At 39.2% G+C, this 13752-nt stretch overlaps 1 protein-coding gene across 9 annotated transcripts in view; it reads right to left on the bottom strand.

The window, feature by feature from the left end:
• The window catches only part of TTN (titin), a 299036-nt gene that overhangs the window by 191162 nt on the left and 94122 nt on the right, over positions 1-13752 (bottom strand). For 3 of the 9 annotated variants that reach the window (XM_088135752.1, XM_088135755.1, XM_088135758.1), the window contains 14 exons: positions 9383-9661; positions 8651-8938; positions 8206-8493; positions 6279-6560; positions 5801-6079; positions 5427-5708; positions 5056-5334; positions 4150-4437; positions 3740-4018; positions 3368-3646; positions 2971-3249; positions 1952-2239; positions 1506-1793; positions 593-883 (listed from right to left, as the gene is read on the bottom strand). In XM_088135752.1, coding sequence (XP_087991878.1) covers positions 593-883; positions 1506-1793; positions 1952-2239; positions 2971-3249; positions 3368-3646; positions 3740-4018; positions 4150-4437; positions 5056-5334; positions 5427-5708; positions 5801-6079; positions 6279-6560; positions 8206-8493; positions 8651-8938; positions 9383-9661 — 3969 coding nt within the window. Of the gene's footprint in view, positions 1-592; positions 884-1505; positions 1794-1951; positions 2240-2970; positions 3250-3367; positions 3647-3739; positions 4019-4149; positions 4438-5055; positions 5335-5426; positions 5709-5800; positions 6080-6278; positions 6561-8205; positions 8494-8650; positions 8939-9382; positions 9662-9759; positions 10039-10161; positions 10441-10582; positions 10871-10968; positions 11248-11360; positions 11643-11759; positions 12039-13103; positions 13386-13752 lie in introns of all 9 variants that reach the window. The other 6 variants (XM_088135753.1, XM_088135756.1, XM_088135754.1 and 3 more) reach the window with 4 other exon arrangements.

The raw sequence follows: 13752 nt of genomic DNA, 5'->3' as shown, positions 1-13752 counted from the left end.
TTCAACATGGAAAATGTCCTAGATAGATGGACATTTCTAGATGGATCATAAAGGGGAGGTAGTTAAATGAATCTATGTATTATTGGCATACTTGTATCTACACATGCAAATGTTGGTGAGCCATAACAGTTGCCAACATATGCAATCCACCTCAACTGGTCCCCTTGAAAAACTTTTTTTTTCCTATTCATGGCTGAAATTTCTAGGTAGAGAGTGAAGAATAATAAAAGGATTGCTTTTCCTCAGAAAATAAGCATTGCCTTGCATATGAATAATAAAGACTTTTTTAAAAAATGAAGAAAGGTATTTTTTGCAGAAGCCAATCAATCAATCAATCAGTTGATCCTTTTCTTTATAGAAAAAAGGGGTGCACCCTTCATTTTAAAAACTATAATCTCAAATAATGAAGCACTTTGAGTTTTCTGTCATTGTGCTGCAACCAGCTATAAGACTATATAATATAGAACTGACTTCTGTTAACAAATGTAGAGTGGTAGCTGTAATGTAATTAATGTTCACTTTGACACAGTGGAAAATAGTAGTAACTAATAAAATAAACATAGTACAGTAGGCCACTAGGAAATGAACTAACCTTTAATGACAACGGAGGAAGTACAAAGGGCGCTTCCAACTTCATTGGATACTTTGCAGGTATATAAGCCTGCATCAGCTGGTCCTGCATTTTTAACAAGCAGCAGAATAGTGTTGTTCTCAAATGCTAGTTCACAGTTAGGACTTCCATAGATCTCCTGGTTATTTCTGTACCAGGCAACCATCAGAGGTTGGGTACCAGAAACATGGCCCTCAAGTTTAAAGCTGTTTCCTTCCGTCTCTTCTACCGTTTCAGATAACTTTTTGGTGAAAATAGGTGGATTCTGTCGCTCTGTCAGAAAGGAAGATTAAGAGAAAGTGGGCTAGTGAGAAAGATGTGTTCAGGCAAATCTTTTTAAATTCTATCAATTGTCTTGGGTTATCCTCAGAATAGCCCAATGTTTGCCACTTGTGTATGGCTAAGGAAGAAAGTGAGACTCATACATTTAAATCCACTATAAAATATATGTTCATAAATTAAAACATTACCAAGATATCACAGGTTTGAATAAAACTGAATTCCAAAATATTTATTTTTTGTACAATCAGAAAGAACGCCTCATTTCCTTGGTTTTCCATTTTTTGCTCTCACAAACTTTTAGATTCCTTCTCATGCATTTGTTCAAAACAGTGGTATTAATTCCAGAACTTCCCTATGAAAGTGGAATACAGTCATGGAAGGAGGATTTCTGATTTCTGTGGACTCCAATATTAGCTGCAGGATCTTTAGCATGGCATCCCACATCATTACAAAGGATGCCCCAGGTCTCAATTGTTTTCTGGCAGGTACTAAAGGTGTGCAAGTGAGACATTGCTCTGAGTTCTTTAGATAGACACCTACATACACACACAAACACACACACACTCCCACAATGGAATCTAAATCTCATCTTGTCGATGAAAATTTCTAGTACCTTTAATATTAAGTTGAGCTGTGCAAGACTCCTTTCCAACTTCATTACTAGCATGACATGAATATTTTCCAGAGTCTCCTTTGTCAACTTTCAGAATTGTCAAATGGGCTGTGTTTTCTATATAGCTGATCTGATACTTCCCTCCAGTTCGTAATTCACGATTATCCTTTGACCAAGTAACCTTAATAGGACGTGTTCCAGAAATATGACACTCAAAGTCAGCACTGTCACCAACAACTGCATCAACATGCGTAATTGGGATGTCAAAGAATGGTGGTCTCTTCCCCTCTAAATAGGAAGAAGTACAAGTAATTTAATTCAGCACATTTTAAGATTTACATCAAAAATAGAGACTTAACTTAAAGCTGGCTAATGATCTGAGCTTCAAATTGAGACTTGGTGTGCCATAAAAGTATCAAAGGAGAATTATTTATTACTTGACAAACCTGTAAGGATGAGTTTGGCACTACAAGAAGCAGTTCCAATGGCATTGGAAGCTGTGCAAGTATATTGTCCAGCAAGACTCATGTCAGTTTGTGAGATCTGTAGAGCTGCAACATTATTTAAATATGATGTTTGCACATTATAGCCATCTCTTATTTGTGCACCATCTTTATACCAGGTTACTTCAATTGGTTCAGAACCAGTAATGCCACAATCAAATGTAACTGGTAAGCCGAGAGTTTCATGAATGTCTCTTAATTTTCGTGAAAATGAAGGAGGAAGTTTACGTTCTGCAAGAAAACAAATATTGTACAGAGTTATTGACTGAATGGTCTGGGTTTGAGTTTGAGCATTACTGAAGGAGGTAATGAGTTCTGTTTTTCTTGATGTATTCTAGTATTGGCTGGACAACCATTGGTCATGGGTGCCTTAAGTGGATTCCTGAACTGATCAGGGGGTTCAACCTGATAGACTTAATGGTTCCTTCCAACTCTAGGATTCTAGTGTCTATCTATGCAAGATACATACATCTCACTGTAGCATAAGACTATCTAGAGCAGGGTTTCTCAGTCTTGGCAACTTGAAGATGTATGGACTTCAACTCCCAGAATTCCCCAGCCAGCAAAGTTGCCATGGTTGAGAAACACTGATCTAGAGTTATAATATATAGATTATAGAAATTAATACCCTTAACAGAGATAACATTAGTCATGCTTAAGCTAAACAGGATTTATCTCAAGTTTGTCTTTTCTAACAATTTTCAACATCTAAGACAGCGTATGACATAAAAGAAGGAAGATTTATTCTGACAACTTAGTGGATACAGTGAGTCTCTTGAGATGTTCTAGCCAATCACATGGGGTTGCTATTAACCAAGTGTACGAAGTTGCTTGTATTGGCTACAGAAATTCTCCATTGGTAAACAACAGCTAAAAACAGACATGTTTTCCCTCTCCCATGCCTTTGAAAAGAGTAATAAATAGTATTTCCCAAACTTTTAAAATCTGGTTGTCATACTCACCTTGAACAGATAGCAGTGCTGAAGATGCAGCTTCCCCAACACTGTTTTCTGCTTTGCAGACATACTCCCCACTATCATTGCTATCCACCTGGTTGAATACTAAAGTGGCCACTTGGTTTTTATAGTGCATTTTAGAAGTACTGGTTGGTCTTAGTTTTGTGTCTCCTTTGTACCATGATACACTGATTTCTGGTGTTCCAGCGATCTGACATTGTAATGATGCAGAATCTCCGACTGTCACCTGGACTGACTCTAGATTTCGGACAAAGTATGGTGGTTCTAAAGAACAAATGCACAGATTAGTCACAAAAGGAATTTGTTTCCCACTCAGGCAAACAATCAAACAACAAAATGGCCAATAGTTTTGTTAAAACATCCTTTGAAACAAGCTACATACCTAAGATTGATACAGCTGCCTGAGAATGATCTTGTCCTGAATCATTTTCTATATGGCAAGAATACAATCCAGCATCCTCTAGTCTGCTGTTAGAGATCTCCAGTATGGCAGATGTTTCTGTAGTGGTAATACTGCATTTTTCTGACTGAGATAAATTTATACCATTTTTCCTCCAAGATGCCCGAATAGGAGGGGTACCAGTGTATGAGCATTCTAAAATTAACTGTTTTCCTTTCTCAACACGGAAGTCATTCAGTTTCTTCACAAATTTGGCTGGTTCTATAAAAAATAACACAAGATGGGAAATTTAAAGTTATTGTTTAAAATTAATGGTTGTCTTTCTGTTTAACCTAGAAGACAATAATTACAGACCTTTTATAAAGAGGTGAGTTGTACAAGAGATTTTGCCAGCTTCATTACTAACAATGCAAGTATAGTCTCCACTTTGGATAGGGTGAACATCAAACAACTCCAGTTCAGCAACTGATTCTTCTAGAGATATGTTACATCTATGTCCTGGGACTAATTCAACGCTACCCCTAAACCATTTGACATCAAGAGGGAGGGTTCCTTTAATGATACTTGTGAATGTTACATTTGCTCCAGATAAAACTTGCAAAGGTTCAGGTTTCTTCACAAAAGATGGAGGTTCTAGATATACATAAAAAAATACAATGAAATATTGTTAATGTTAAATGTGCAGATTAAAGAACATAAAATACAAAGTTTAGATTTTTAAACAATTATTTTCTTTTAACACATATTATAATCTCAAATTTTACCTCTGATCATGAAATATGCTTCACATTCATCAGATCCAGCTACATTGGTTGCTATACAAGTGTAAGTTCCAATATCTGATTCTTGAAGAGCATTCACTTTTAAAGAGCACGTGTTATCTGTAAGAGTTGCTTGATATTTTTCTCCACTACTGATCTCATAACCATCATGGAACCAAGAAACAGAGATTGGAGGGGATCCAATGACTTTGCATTCAAGTACAGTTGATGAGCCCAAGAGACCATGTGTTTCTTTCAGCCTTTTTGTGAATGAAGGTGGTATAATGCGATCTGTGAGCACAAAGCAAAGATTAAACATTACAATAAGCAGTGACATCTGCAGGGAGGGGCAAGGGGGGGATGACAAAAGCAGTACTGTGCTGAGGCAATACAAGCTCCACCTTTTTTATACATGTGTCCTGATGCTATACGCATGTATGAAAAGAGTGAAACTCACAGTGCAATGCTGTTTGCATAATTCTGATGAAAGCAGTAGATCCTATGGACATCTCTGATGATAATAATAGGCCTTTTTACACAATTTCCTGAGTAACAAATGTTCAAGTGTTTAATGCTTTTGTTGTTTAGCGTATGTGTGTGTTTTGGCATATTATATTTAAGACAGTGCTGAAAACAAGCACACATTTTCTTTCCCTTTTAGAAAGGCATTCTCAACTGTGTTAACAGTACTATATGCCGTTAAAGGCAAAGCATAACTTGTGAAAGCGTATCTAAGGAATATTCATTGGTATAACTGATCCTCTGCCAGATATTCCTCAATAAGTACATTTCTAAGGCATTTAGGAATGGCACCTGGATGCCTAACAACACAAGTCAATGTATGCAAAACTCCATATGAAAATGCAGAAGAAATACAGAATTCATTATCTCCCATGTTAATCCACTAACCTGAAACCTGTACAGAAGCTGTACAGCTGCTCTGACCAACGCTGTTCTTCACCTCAAATGTATATTCTCCACTATCCTGTAAACCTGCATTCAGAATCTTGAGCCCAGATACTTTATTGAAGAAAGTGATTTTGTATTTCTGGTCAGAAGTGAGTTCAATTCCATTCTTCAACCACCGAGTGGTAAGCTCAGGTGTCCCAGAAACAGTACACTCTAAGGTACAAGAATCTCCTGCTGTAACTTTCATTGGTTCTGGCTTCTCTACAATAGTTGCTGGCTCTGGAATGAGATGCAAACCATAGTCACATTGGTTGGCAAGATCATGTAAAATATGACTCTGTAGTTTGGTATTGTTGTTTAAATCTACTAACCGAGAACTGATATGGTAGCAAAACATTCCTGACTTCCAGCATCATTTTTAATCTGGCAAGTGTATTTTCCTGCGTCGGTTGGCTCTGCGTTTACAACTTGAAGGATTGCCACTTTATCTGTATATGACATCCAGAGGTTGTCACTTTCTTGGATAATTTCTCCTTTGTCTTTCAACCAAAGAACAGAAATTGGCTCAGAGCCTTCGATAGTTGCTTGTAATTCTGCTGGCTCCCCAACTAGTGCACTGATATCATGAAGTTTCTTCACAAACCTCGGGGGTTCTGAAGACAGGAGAAGAAATACGTAAATGCTACGTAAGAGAACAAAGATGTAAAAAAGAAAAAAAAAGGATAACCGGAAGTCATGTACAAACCTCTCAGCGTCACAGAACAAACGCAAGCATCACTTCCCACATCGTTGACAGCTTTGCAGTGATATTCACCGGCGTCTGCAGCATCAGTGTTAAGAATGTGTAGACTAGCAAGGTAATTCTCAGACAAAATCTTGTACTTCTTGCTAGTTCGGATTTCTCTTTTATCTTTATACCATAAAATTTGGAAGGGAGGTGTGCCTTGAAGCATACATTCCAGATGAACATCAACTCCTTTCAAGGATTCTATTGGCCGAGGTGTCTTGCGGAAAACTGGAGGAGCTATAAAAGAAGAGATTAAAATTTCCGTTAAAAGTGAAGGATGGACATTAACAAGCACCGAGAATATAAAATTGCAGTGAGATGGGAGATTACATGTATTTGAGATAAGTATTTCTATGCTCAGTTAAACTGACCTGGTTTTGGACTTTAATGGAAACATAGTAAACAAATGAAAAATGAAGGAAGAACAGATTCTGACCTTTCACTTTCAGGGAGGTACTGCTGTTAGCACTACCAGCTGCATTTTGAGCTTCACAAGCGTAGTCTCCACTGTCTTCAACAGTCAGATTGTGCATTTCAATGACTGCCACTGAATCAATGAAAGACATGCTGTATTTGTCACTGGGATGAATTTGAGTTTCACCCTTGTACCACGCAATGTGAATTTCTGGGGAACCACCTATCTTGCATTCATATCTAGTTGAATCATGTTCTTTCACAACTCTGGAAGAGTCTAACTTCTTAATAAATCTTGGTGGCTCTGTGGAAAAAGGGGGAAAATGTATTCATAAGGCAATGATGAATTGTTTGCATTAAATCTGCAAAATCTCAAGATACTGAGTATTTATTTATTTATTTATTTATGTATTTATTTATCGAATTTATCACCACCCATCTCGTTGAATGACTCTGGGCAGTTTACAAAACAGTTAAAAACAATTAAAATTACAAAATCACAATAATAAATAGAAAATAAATAGATCCAAGGATAACTGCAGTCACTCAGGGAGCGTCATCAAGGCGCTAGCCACCCCCAGGATTGGGTAAGGTTGTTATCACCCCACGCAAGCTGGCAGAGTCTTTAATTCTTTCCGGAAGGCCAGTAGGGTGGAGGCCTGCCACACCTCTGGGGGGAGAATGTTCCAAAGAGTGGGGGCAACGGCAGAGAAAGCTCTCCTCCTGGGCCCCACCAGCCAACATTCTCTTGCTGACAGGACCCTCAACATGCCCTCTCTGCCTGATTGGGTGGGATGGGTTGATGAGATGGCAGTGAGACAGTCCCTCAGGTAACCTGGACCCGTGCCATGTAGGGCTTTAAAGGTGACAACCAACATTTTGAATTGGATCCAGAAGCAGACTGGGACCCAATGCAGCTCGCATAGTAAAGGTGTTACATGTGCCATTCTTGGGGCACTCAAAATTGTCTGCGCAACCGCATTTTGGACCAGCTGTAGTTTCTGGATACTCTTCAAAGGTAGCCCCATGTAGAGCGCATTGCAATAGTCTAGCCTAGAGATGACCAGGGCATGAGTGACTGACTGATGAGCCCCTTGATCCAGGAGGGGGTGTAACTGGCATACCACACAGAGGTGGGCAAAAGCTCTCCTGGCCACGACTGCCACTTGTTCCTCCAGCAGGAGCCGTGAGTCCAGGAGGACCCCCAGATTACGCACTGGATCTGTCCGTGGCAGTGCAACCATCCAAAACCAAAGATGGTAAATCCTTGGATACAGAGGGGCCTCCAATCCAGAGCCACTCTGTCTTACCAGGAGTATATGTTATTTGCCATAGTATATCAGCAAAGAAAGGCCAGCTTATCCCCTTTAAGTTAAACTGTGCTATACTTCTACTTCAAATGTTTCTACTACTTATGAAATATGTATTTCAAAGCTCATTATAGAAGTACAATAAATGTTCAGTTTCTTTCTTGTTATCACAGATTTTAATAGTTTAATTATACTTCTGTGGAAAATAAATCTACCCAGAATTATGCTCATATAATATTATACAATAATATACAAGTAAGATATTCTATTCAGATATTGAAGGATAATCAGCTTCTTTATGGCCACAACAAATCAAATCTTTATTAGAGTCATAGACCAGCATATTATGGCCTAGTATATTTCCATGTGTTGTTAAGTTTAGAAAGTCTTATAAGGATAAATACAAAACACAAAGCACCAGCTTTCTCATGAAAATCACTTCCTATCATAAATTCTACCAGCTGCTACTTTAGAACAAGGATCTTAACCATGTTAGCCCATTTGACAGCCTAACAGAGTCAAGCATACTTTCCATTCATTTTTTTTTAAAAATGGGAACAACAAAAAAATGTGCGGCAAAGATGTATATGTGTCTAAATATAATACGAGTGTTATGATTTATATTTTTTTAGAAATTACCTTTGAAGGTCAGCTGAGCACCACAAGAATCCTTCCCAGCACTGTTGCTTGCAGAGCAGGTATAAAGTCCAGCATCACCTTTACCTACTTTAAGAACAGTCAGTGTGGCTGTGTTTTCTACCAGTGTAATCTTGTAATTGCCACCAGGACGGATCTCTCTGCTATCTTTCGCCCAGGTGATTTTCATTGGCGCAGATCCTGTGACATGGCACGTGAAAGAACCACTTTCCCCAAGAGCAACATCAAGAGGCAAAGGCTTCACGTCAAAGAAAGGAGGTTTCAGATGTTCTGCAAAAAAAAGAGAGAGAGAACATTGTATCTGCCTTCATCACATTTTCTTTAAAAAACCCCTCACTGTTCCCTGCTGTATCATGCCTACAATCTAGTTGTATTCTTTAAACAGTATTACTAAATGTGGCAAGTCCTAATTCAAATAATTACAAACCTGAGAGTTGGAGTTTGGCACTGGAAGAAGCCGTTCCAAGGGCATTTTGAGCTGTGCAAATGTACTGGCCAGAGTGAGCCATCTCTGTTTGTAAGATTTGAAGGGTTGCTACATTATTTAAGAAGGTTGCTTGAATGTTATGATCATCCCGCAAGAGCAGCCCTTCCTTGTACCAAGACACCTGAAGAGGCTCAGAGCCAATGATGCGGCAATCAAAAGCAACAGGACACCCAACCATTTCTTGTACATCTTTTAGCTTCTTCGTAAATGAAGGTGGAAGTTTACGTTCTGCAAATAGAAATGGCAATGTATACCAAATGATCCTAAAACACTCACAATAATATTTTAGGCATCTCCTTCTACTAGAGGCACAGTACCCCAACAGAGACAAGTCCTTTCCCAATTCCTATATGTATGCATTTGCACAGACCCAGAGACCAGCACAACATTCAGAGGGATGGAATCTCTGTGCACATTTCCATATTCCAGCCAGATGTCCTGCTCTGACTGATGCAATGCACTTATGCTAAAATTGTGAGGCACAGGGAGAGAGATGAAAAGTTGCATAAATCTTCTAGTCCCCTTAATATTTAACCCTGCTGCCTGTGTGCATTCCAGGGCAGGGGAATAATGCAGCCTTATTCCTGTGTTTGCCACGTGAGTGGATTTTTTTTTTAAAAAAAGATACATTGCACAAAAATATTTGAACCAACAGACTTAGTGAATTATCACCTTTGATAGCTAGCATGGTTGTTGAAGTAGCGAACCCAACACTGTTCTCTATTTTGCAGGTGTATTCGCCAATGTCAGCATTCTCCACCCGGCTGAAAGTAAGTGTAGCTATATTGTTCTTGAAGTGCATTTTATAAGCCTGAGTAGATCTTAGTTTGGTATCTCCTTTGTACCACGACACTTTAATTTCTGGCGTTCCAGCTGCTTGGCATCGTAAAGACAAAGGCTCTCCAATGGTCACCTCCACACTTTCCAAGTGTTTAACAAAATAAGGTGGTTCTGAAGTAGAAATGAACACCACAGTAAATACCCCGGTGGTTAAGGTATACCATAAAATTAATATAAGAATAATTACCTAACTTAAGTTAGCAACACACCTAAGATTGACACCAAGGCATGGCATACATCCTCCCCAGCATCATTTGCAACTTCACATGTGTATTCTCCTTCATCTTCTCTGTTACTACTAAGGACTTCCAGGATGCCTGATTTTTCTGTGGTCGTTATATTACATTTTGGAGACTGTGTGAGGTTTAAGCCATTCTTCTTCCATGTCACCGAAAGTGGAGGAGTTCCACTGAATGTACTTTCTAGAATGATGGAGTTCCCATGCTCTACGCTGAAATCACTCAGTTTCTTCAGAAATACAGCTGGTTCTAAGAGAGTTGTATAAGAACGGATCACATCAAAAACTGTAACACACATATATGTGTGCACGCACATACTTATTTAAATGTATGCAGGCCATAATAGGTATAGGGAGTAGCATTTAGACAAACCTTTCACAAAAAGATGTGTAGTACAAGAAGCACTGCCAGCATCATTAGTAACAAGGCAGGTGTAATCTCCGGTCTGGAGAGGTCCTACTTCAAACAATTCCAGTTCTGCAGTTGAATCTGTCAAGAGGATGTTGCATGTTTTCCCTGGCACAAGTTCCCTGCTTCCTTTGAACCAGTTCACCTTGAATGGAGGAGTTCCTCTGATCAGACTCCTGAATGTCACACTCATCCCCGGTAAAACCTCCAGCGGATCCGGTGTCTTTGCAAAAGAGGGTGGTTCTAGGTTCACACATACACAATGTTAAAAATGTTAGTAGCTGTGCCAAGTAGGTGGAATATGGATAAAATAAAGATGCAAAGAATGCAAGAGAAATACATAGAAGAAACACCCAGAGCCAATGGCTTTCTTTCCTTTACTGACCTTGAACAGTCAAAAAAGCGCTACATTCGTCAGAACCAGCTACGTTGGCAGCAGTGCAGGTATAGGGACCTGTGTCAGAGGATTCTAGAGCATTCACCTTCAAGGTACAGACATTATCGGAAAAGCTGGTTTCATATTTATCTCCACTGAAGATCTCATCGCTTCCATAAAACCAAGCCACGGTCATTGGTAGCGATCCAGCAATTTTACACTCCAGAACAATGGAAGAACCCAGCACACCAAACGTTTCTTTTAATCTTCTTATAAAAGAAGGTGGGATAAGGTGTTCTGTTTGCGTAAAGGTAACCAAAAGACATGTTTTAAGAGAAGAAAGATACAACTAGAAGAAAGAGAATGGTAACTGAGAAACAAGAGTTCTGGCTAACCTGAGACATCCACGGAGGAAGTGCAGCTGCTTTTCCCCACTTCATTTTGCACTTCAAAAGTGTATAGCCCTCGGTCATCCATGTCTGCAGAAAGGACCTTGAGCGTTGCTACTTTATTGGAAAAGCTAATTTGGTGTTTGCGACTGTTGGCCAGCTGTCTTCCATCCTTAAACCATTTGGTGATTAGCTCTGGAGTCCCACCCACAGTGCACTCCAAAGTAAAAGCACTGCCAGCTGTAACTATCATTGGTTCAGGCTTTTCTAGGATTACAGCTGGTTCTGGAGGAAGGGAAACAGTCAGTTACAAAACTGAGGCTAAGAAGAATAGTTTACTGCCATGACAAAGGCAGCCAAGATTCATTCTTCAGAAGGGGATGGAAGCCAGTACCAACCTAGGACTTGCAAGTATCCAGCACATTCTCGCATCCCAGCATCATTTTTAATCTGGCAGATGTATTTCCCACCACTGGCGGCTTCAGCGCTTGCAATCTGAAGAGTTGCAATGTTGTCTGAAAATGAAATCTGGAGGTTTTCGCTCTCCCTGATTATTTCACCTTTGTCCTTAAGCCACAAAACAGAAATGGGCTGGGAACCTTCCACTACAGCTCGTAAAGCAGTGGGTTCCCCTGCGTAGGTGAAAGTGTCACTCAATTTCTTAACAAACCGTGGTGGTTCTGTGAGAGAAGAGAATGATTTATGGTAAAAGAAGAGGGGAAAGAAAATCGTAAGCGAGCAAGAAAGAAACTCAAGAAAAGAATTTCTTGCGAAGAACAGTTTGTACAAATACTAACCTTTGAACTTGACAGCGCAAGAGCAAATGTCACTTCCCACCTCATTGGAGGCTTTGCACTGATATTCTCCTGTGTCAGCAGCTTCAAGGTTAAGAATGTGAACACTGGCACTGAAGTTCTTTATTGTGACTTTGAACTTCTTACTGCCTCTGATCTGCTTTCTGTCTTTGAACCAGGCAACTTCAAATGGTGGTGTGCCTGCAATTTCGCACTGAAGGATAACATCAGTGCCCTTAAGGGTGTCTACAGGGCTAGGCTTCTTGCTAAAAACAGGAGGCTCTATAATGAAACAGTTATGAGAATACATAATTGGTCTTCAGGAAGAGGTTTCTTGAAAATAGGGCAGAACATTTAAAAACAGAAGAGGTATGTTGCTTAAGAACTATCCTAGTTTTCAGAAGTGCTGTGTACATCACAGTCCACTTTGAAGCTATTTCTAAATCCAAACCTGTAAAGTCTTGCTTGGAAACTCTGTCATCCCCTGCAAATTCTTTTTGCATGCAGGACTAAATATTCCAAATGAATTAGTTCATAAAGGTTATGTGTGCCTACGCATAACCTTTAATATAGATTGTGATGTATGCCACGTCTACAGCCAGATCTGCTATTCTTGATCCCATTCTATGAATCTCCTATGCACAAGAATATAGTCTTACAGACTTCCTTCCTATCTCCATGAGTGTTGTAATTTAAAACAAAAACAAAGAAAGGAATTCTTTCCTCCTCTTACCATATAATTGTTGTTAACATCTAAGTGCTTCTCTAACTATAGAAGGTTGCTAAGAGGTAACAGATAAACATCATGCAGGCTAGTGGGCAGAGATAACAAAAAGCTGGCCTTCCTACTCATGTCACTCATTTGTTATATTATCCCCCACTCTTTCATCCAGCCACCTGTTGCTCTTTGTCAATTTCTTAGGTGCTCATGAAACATATCCTGATCACAGCACAGAACATTTTTAAAGCTTCTTCTGCCAGAACTTGAATTATAGAAAGTAGATTGGACCCTCTGTTGTTCTGTGCTACTACAGCTTTGTATCTTCTGAAACTGACAGTGATAGACAAAGCTAGAGGGTCCCTACACTTGATTGAATGCATTTTCTACCATTGGGAAGTATCTTAGAGTTTAATCTCTAACTCAGCTTTCTCCAACCTAGTGCCTCCAGATATACTGGAGTTCAGCTCCCAGAATTTCTAACCAACTGGCAAAGAAATTACAAGAACTGAAATCCAAGACTTCTGGAAGGCACCAGGTCTATAAAGATGAATTAAATCTTTTAGAGAAGAAAAGAATGCAGGATGAAGGGCACAAGAAGGAAGACTTTGGAAGTAGTAGCTTCTAACCTTTTACTGTTACTACTGTACTGCAGCTCGCAGTGCCAGCAGAATTAAGAGCTTCACAAATGTAATCGCCACTGTCTTCAAGATTGGCATCAACGATGATGAGAACCGCTGTAGCATCACTGAAGGTCATGTAGTATTTATCACTAGCATGGAGTTCTTGGTCATTCTTATACCATGCAATTTTGATTTCTGGGGAGCCACTGATTTTACAGTCAAGTTGACATGAGTCACCCTGCTTCACCATTCTTGAGGCTTCAAGCTTCTTTACAAATTTAGGAGGTTCTGAGAAGCCAGAAGAAAGTAACATTTAATACCATGGTACTGTATGTTTTGAATAAAAACTATTGCAACTTACCATTGGTAAGTTCAGTGGTATTAAAGAAAAAGATAAATTTAGAAGCCAAGAGTGCAAAGGCTCAGATAGATTGTCCACACTTGGCAAAAGTACTTAGCCATAAGTTAGAAATTTATCAGGTTTACTACTAGCTGCGATTGCACAAGTTTACCCACAGTTAGCTTAACCGTAACTGACTTTTTCACTCATTACTATTAATTTGTTACCACTTGGTTTGAATAACAGTAATTATATCCAAAAATATATGATAAATTTCTGTTTTTGAAACTGAAAAATCCAAGTGTTCCTAGACTA

This window comes from Python bivittatus, unplaced genomic scaffold (assembly GCF_059951505.1).
Source record: "Python bivittatus isolate LINGU-HERP-01145 unplaced genomic scaffold, Pbiv_v1 ctg000200_np1212, whole genome shotgun sequence".
Lineage (NCBI taxonomy): Eukaryota > Metazoa > Chordata > Lepidosauria > Squamata > Pythonidae > Python > Python bivittatus.
This window is presented reverse-complemented; position numbering and strand designations above follow the sequence as displayed.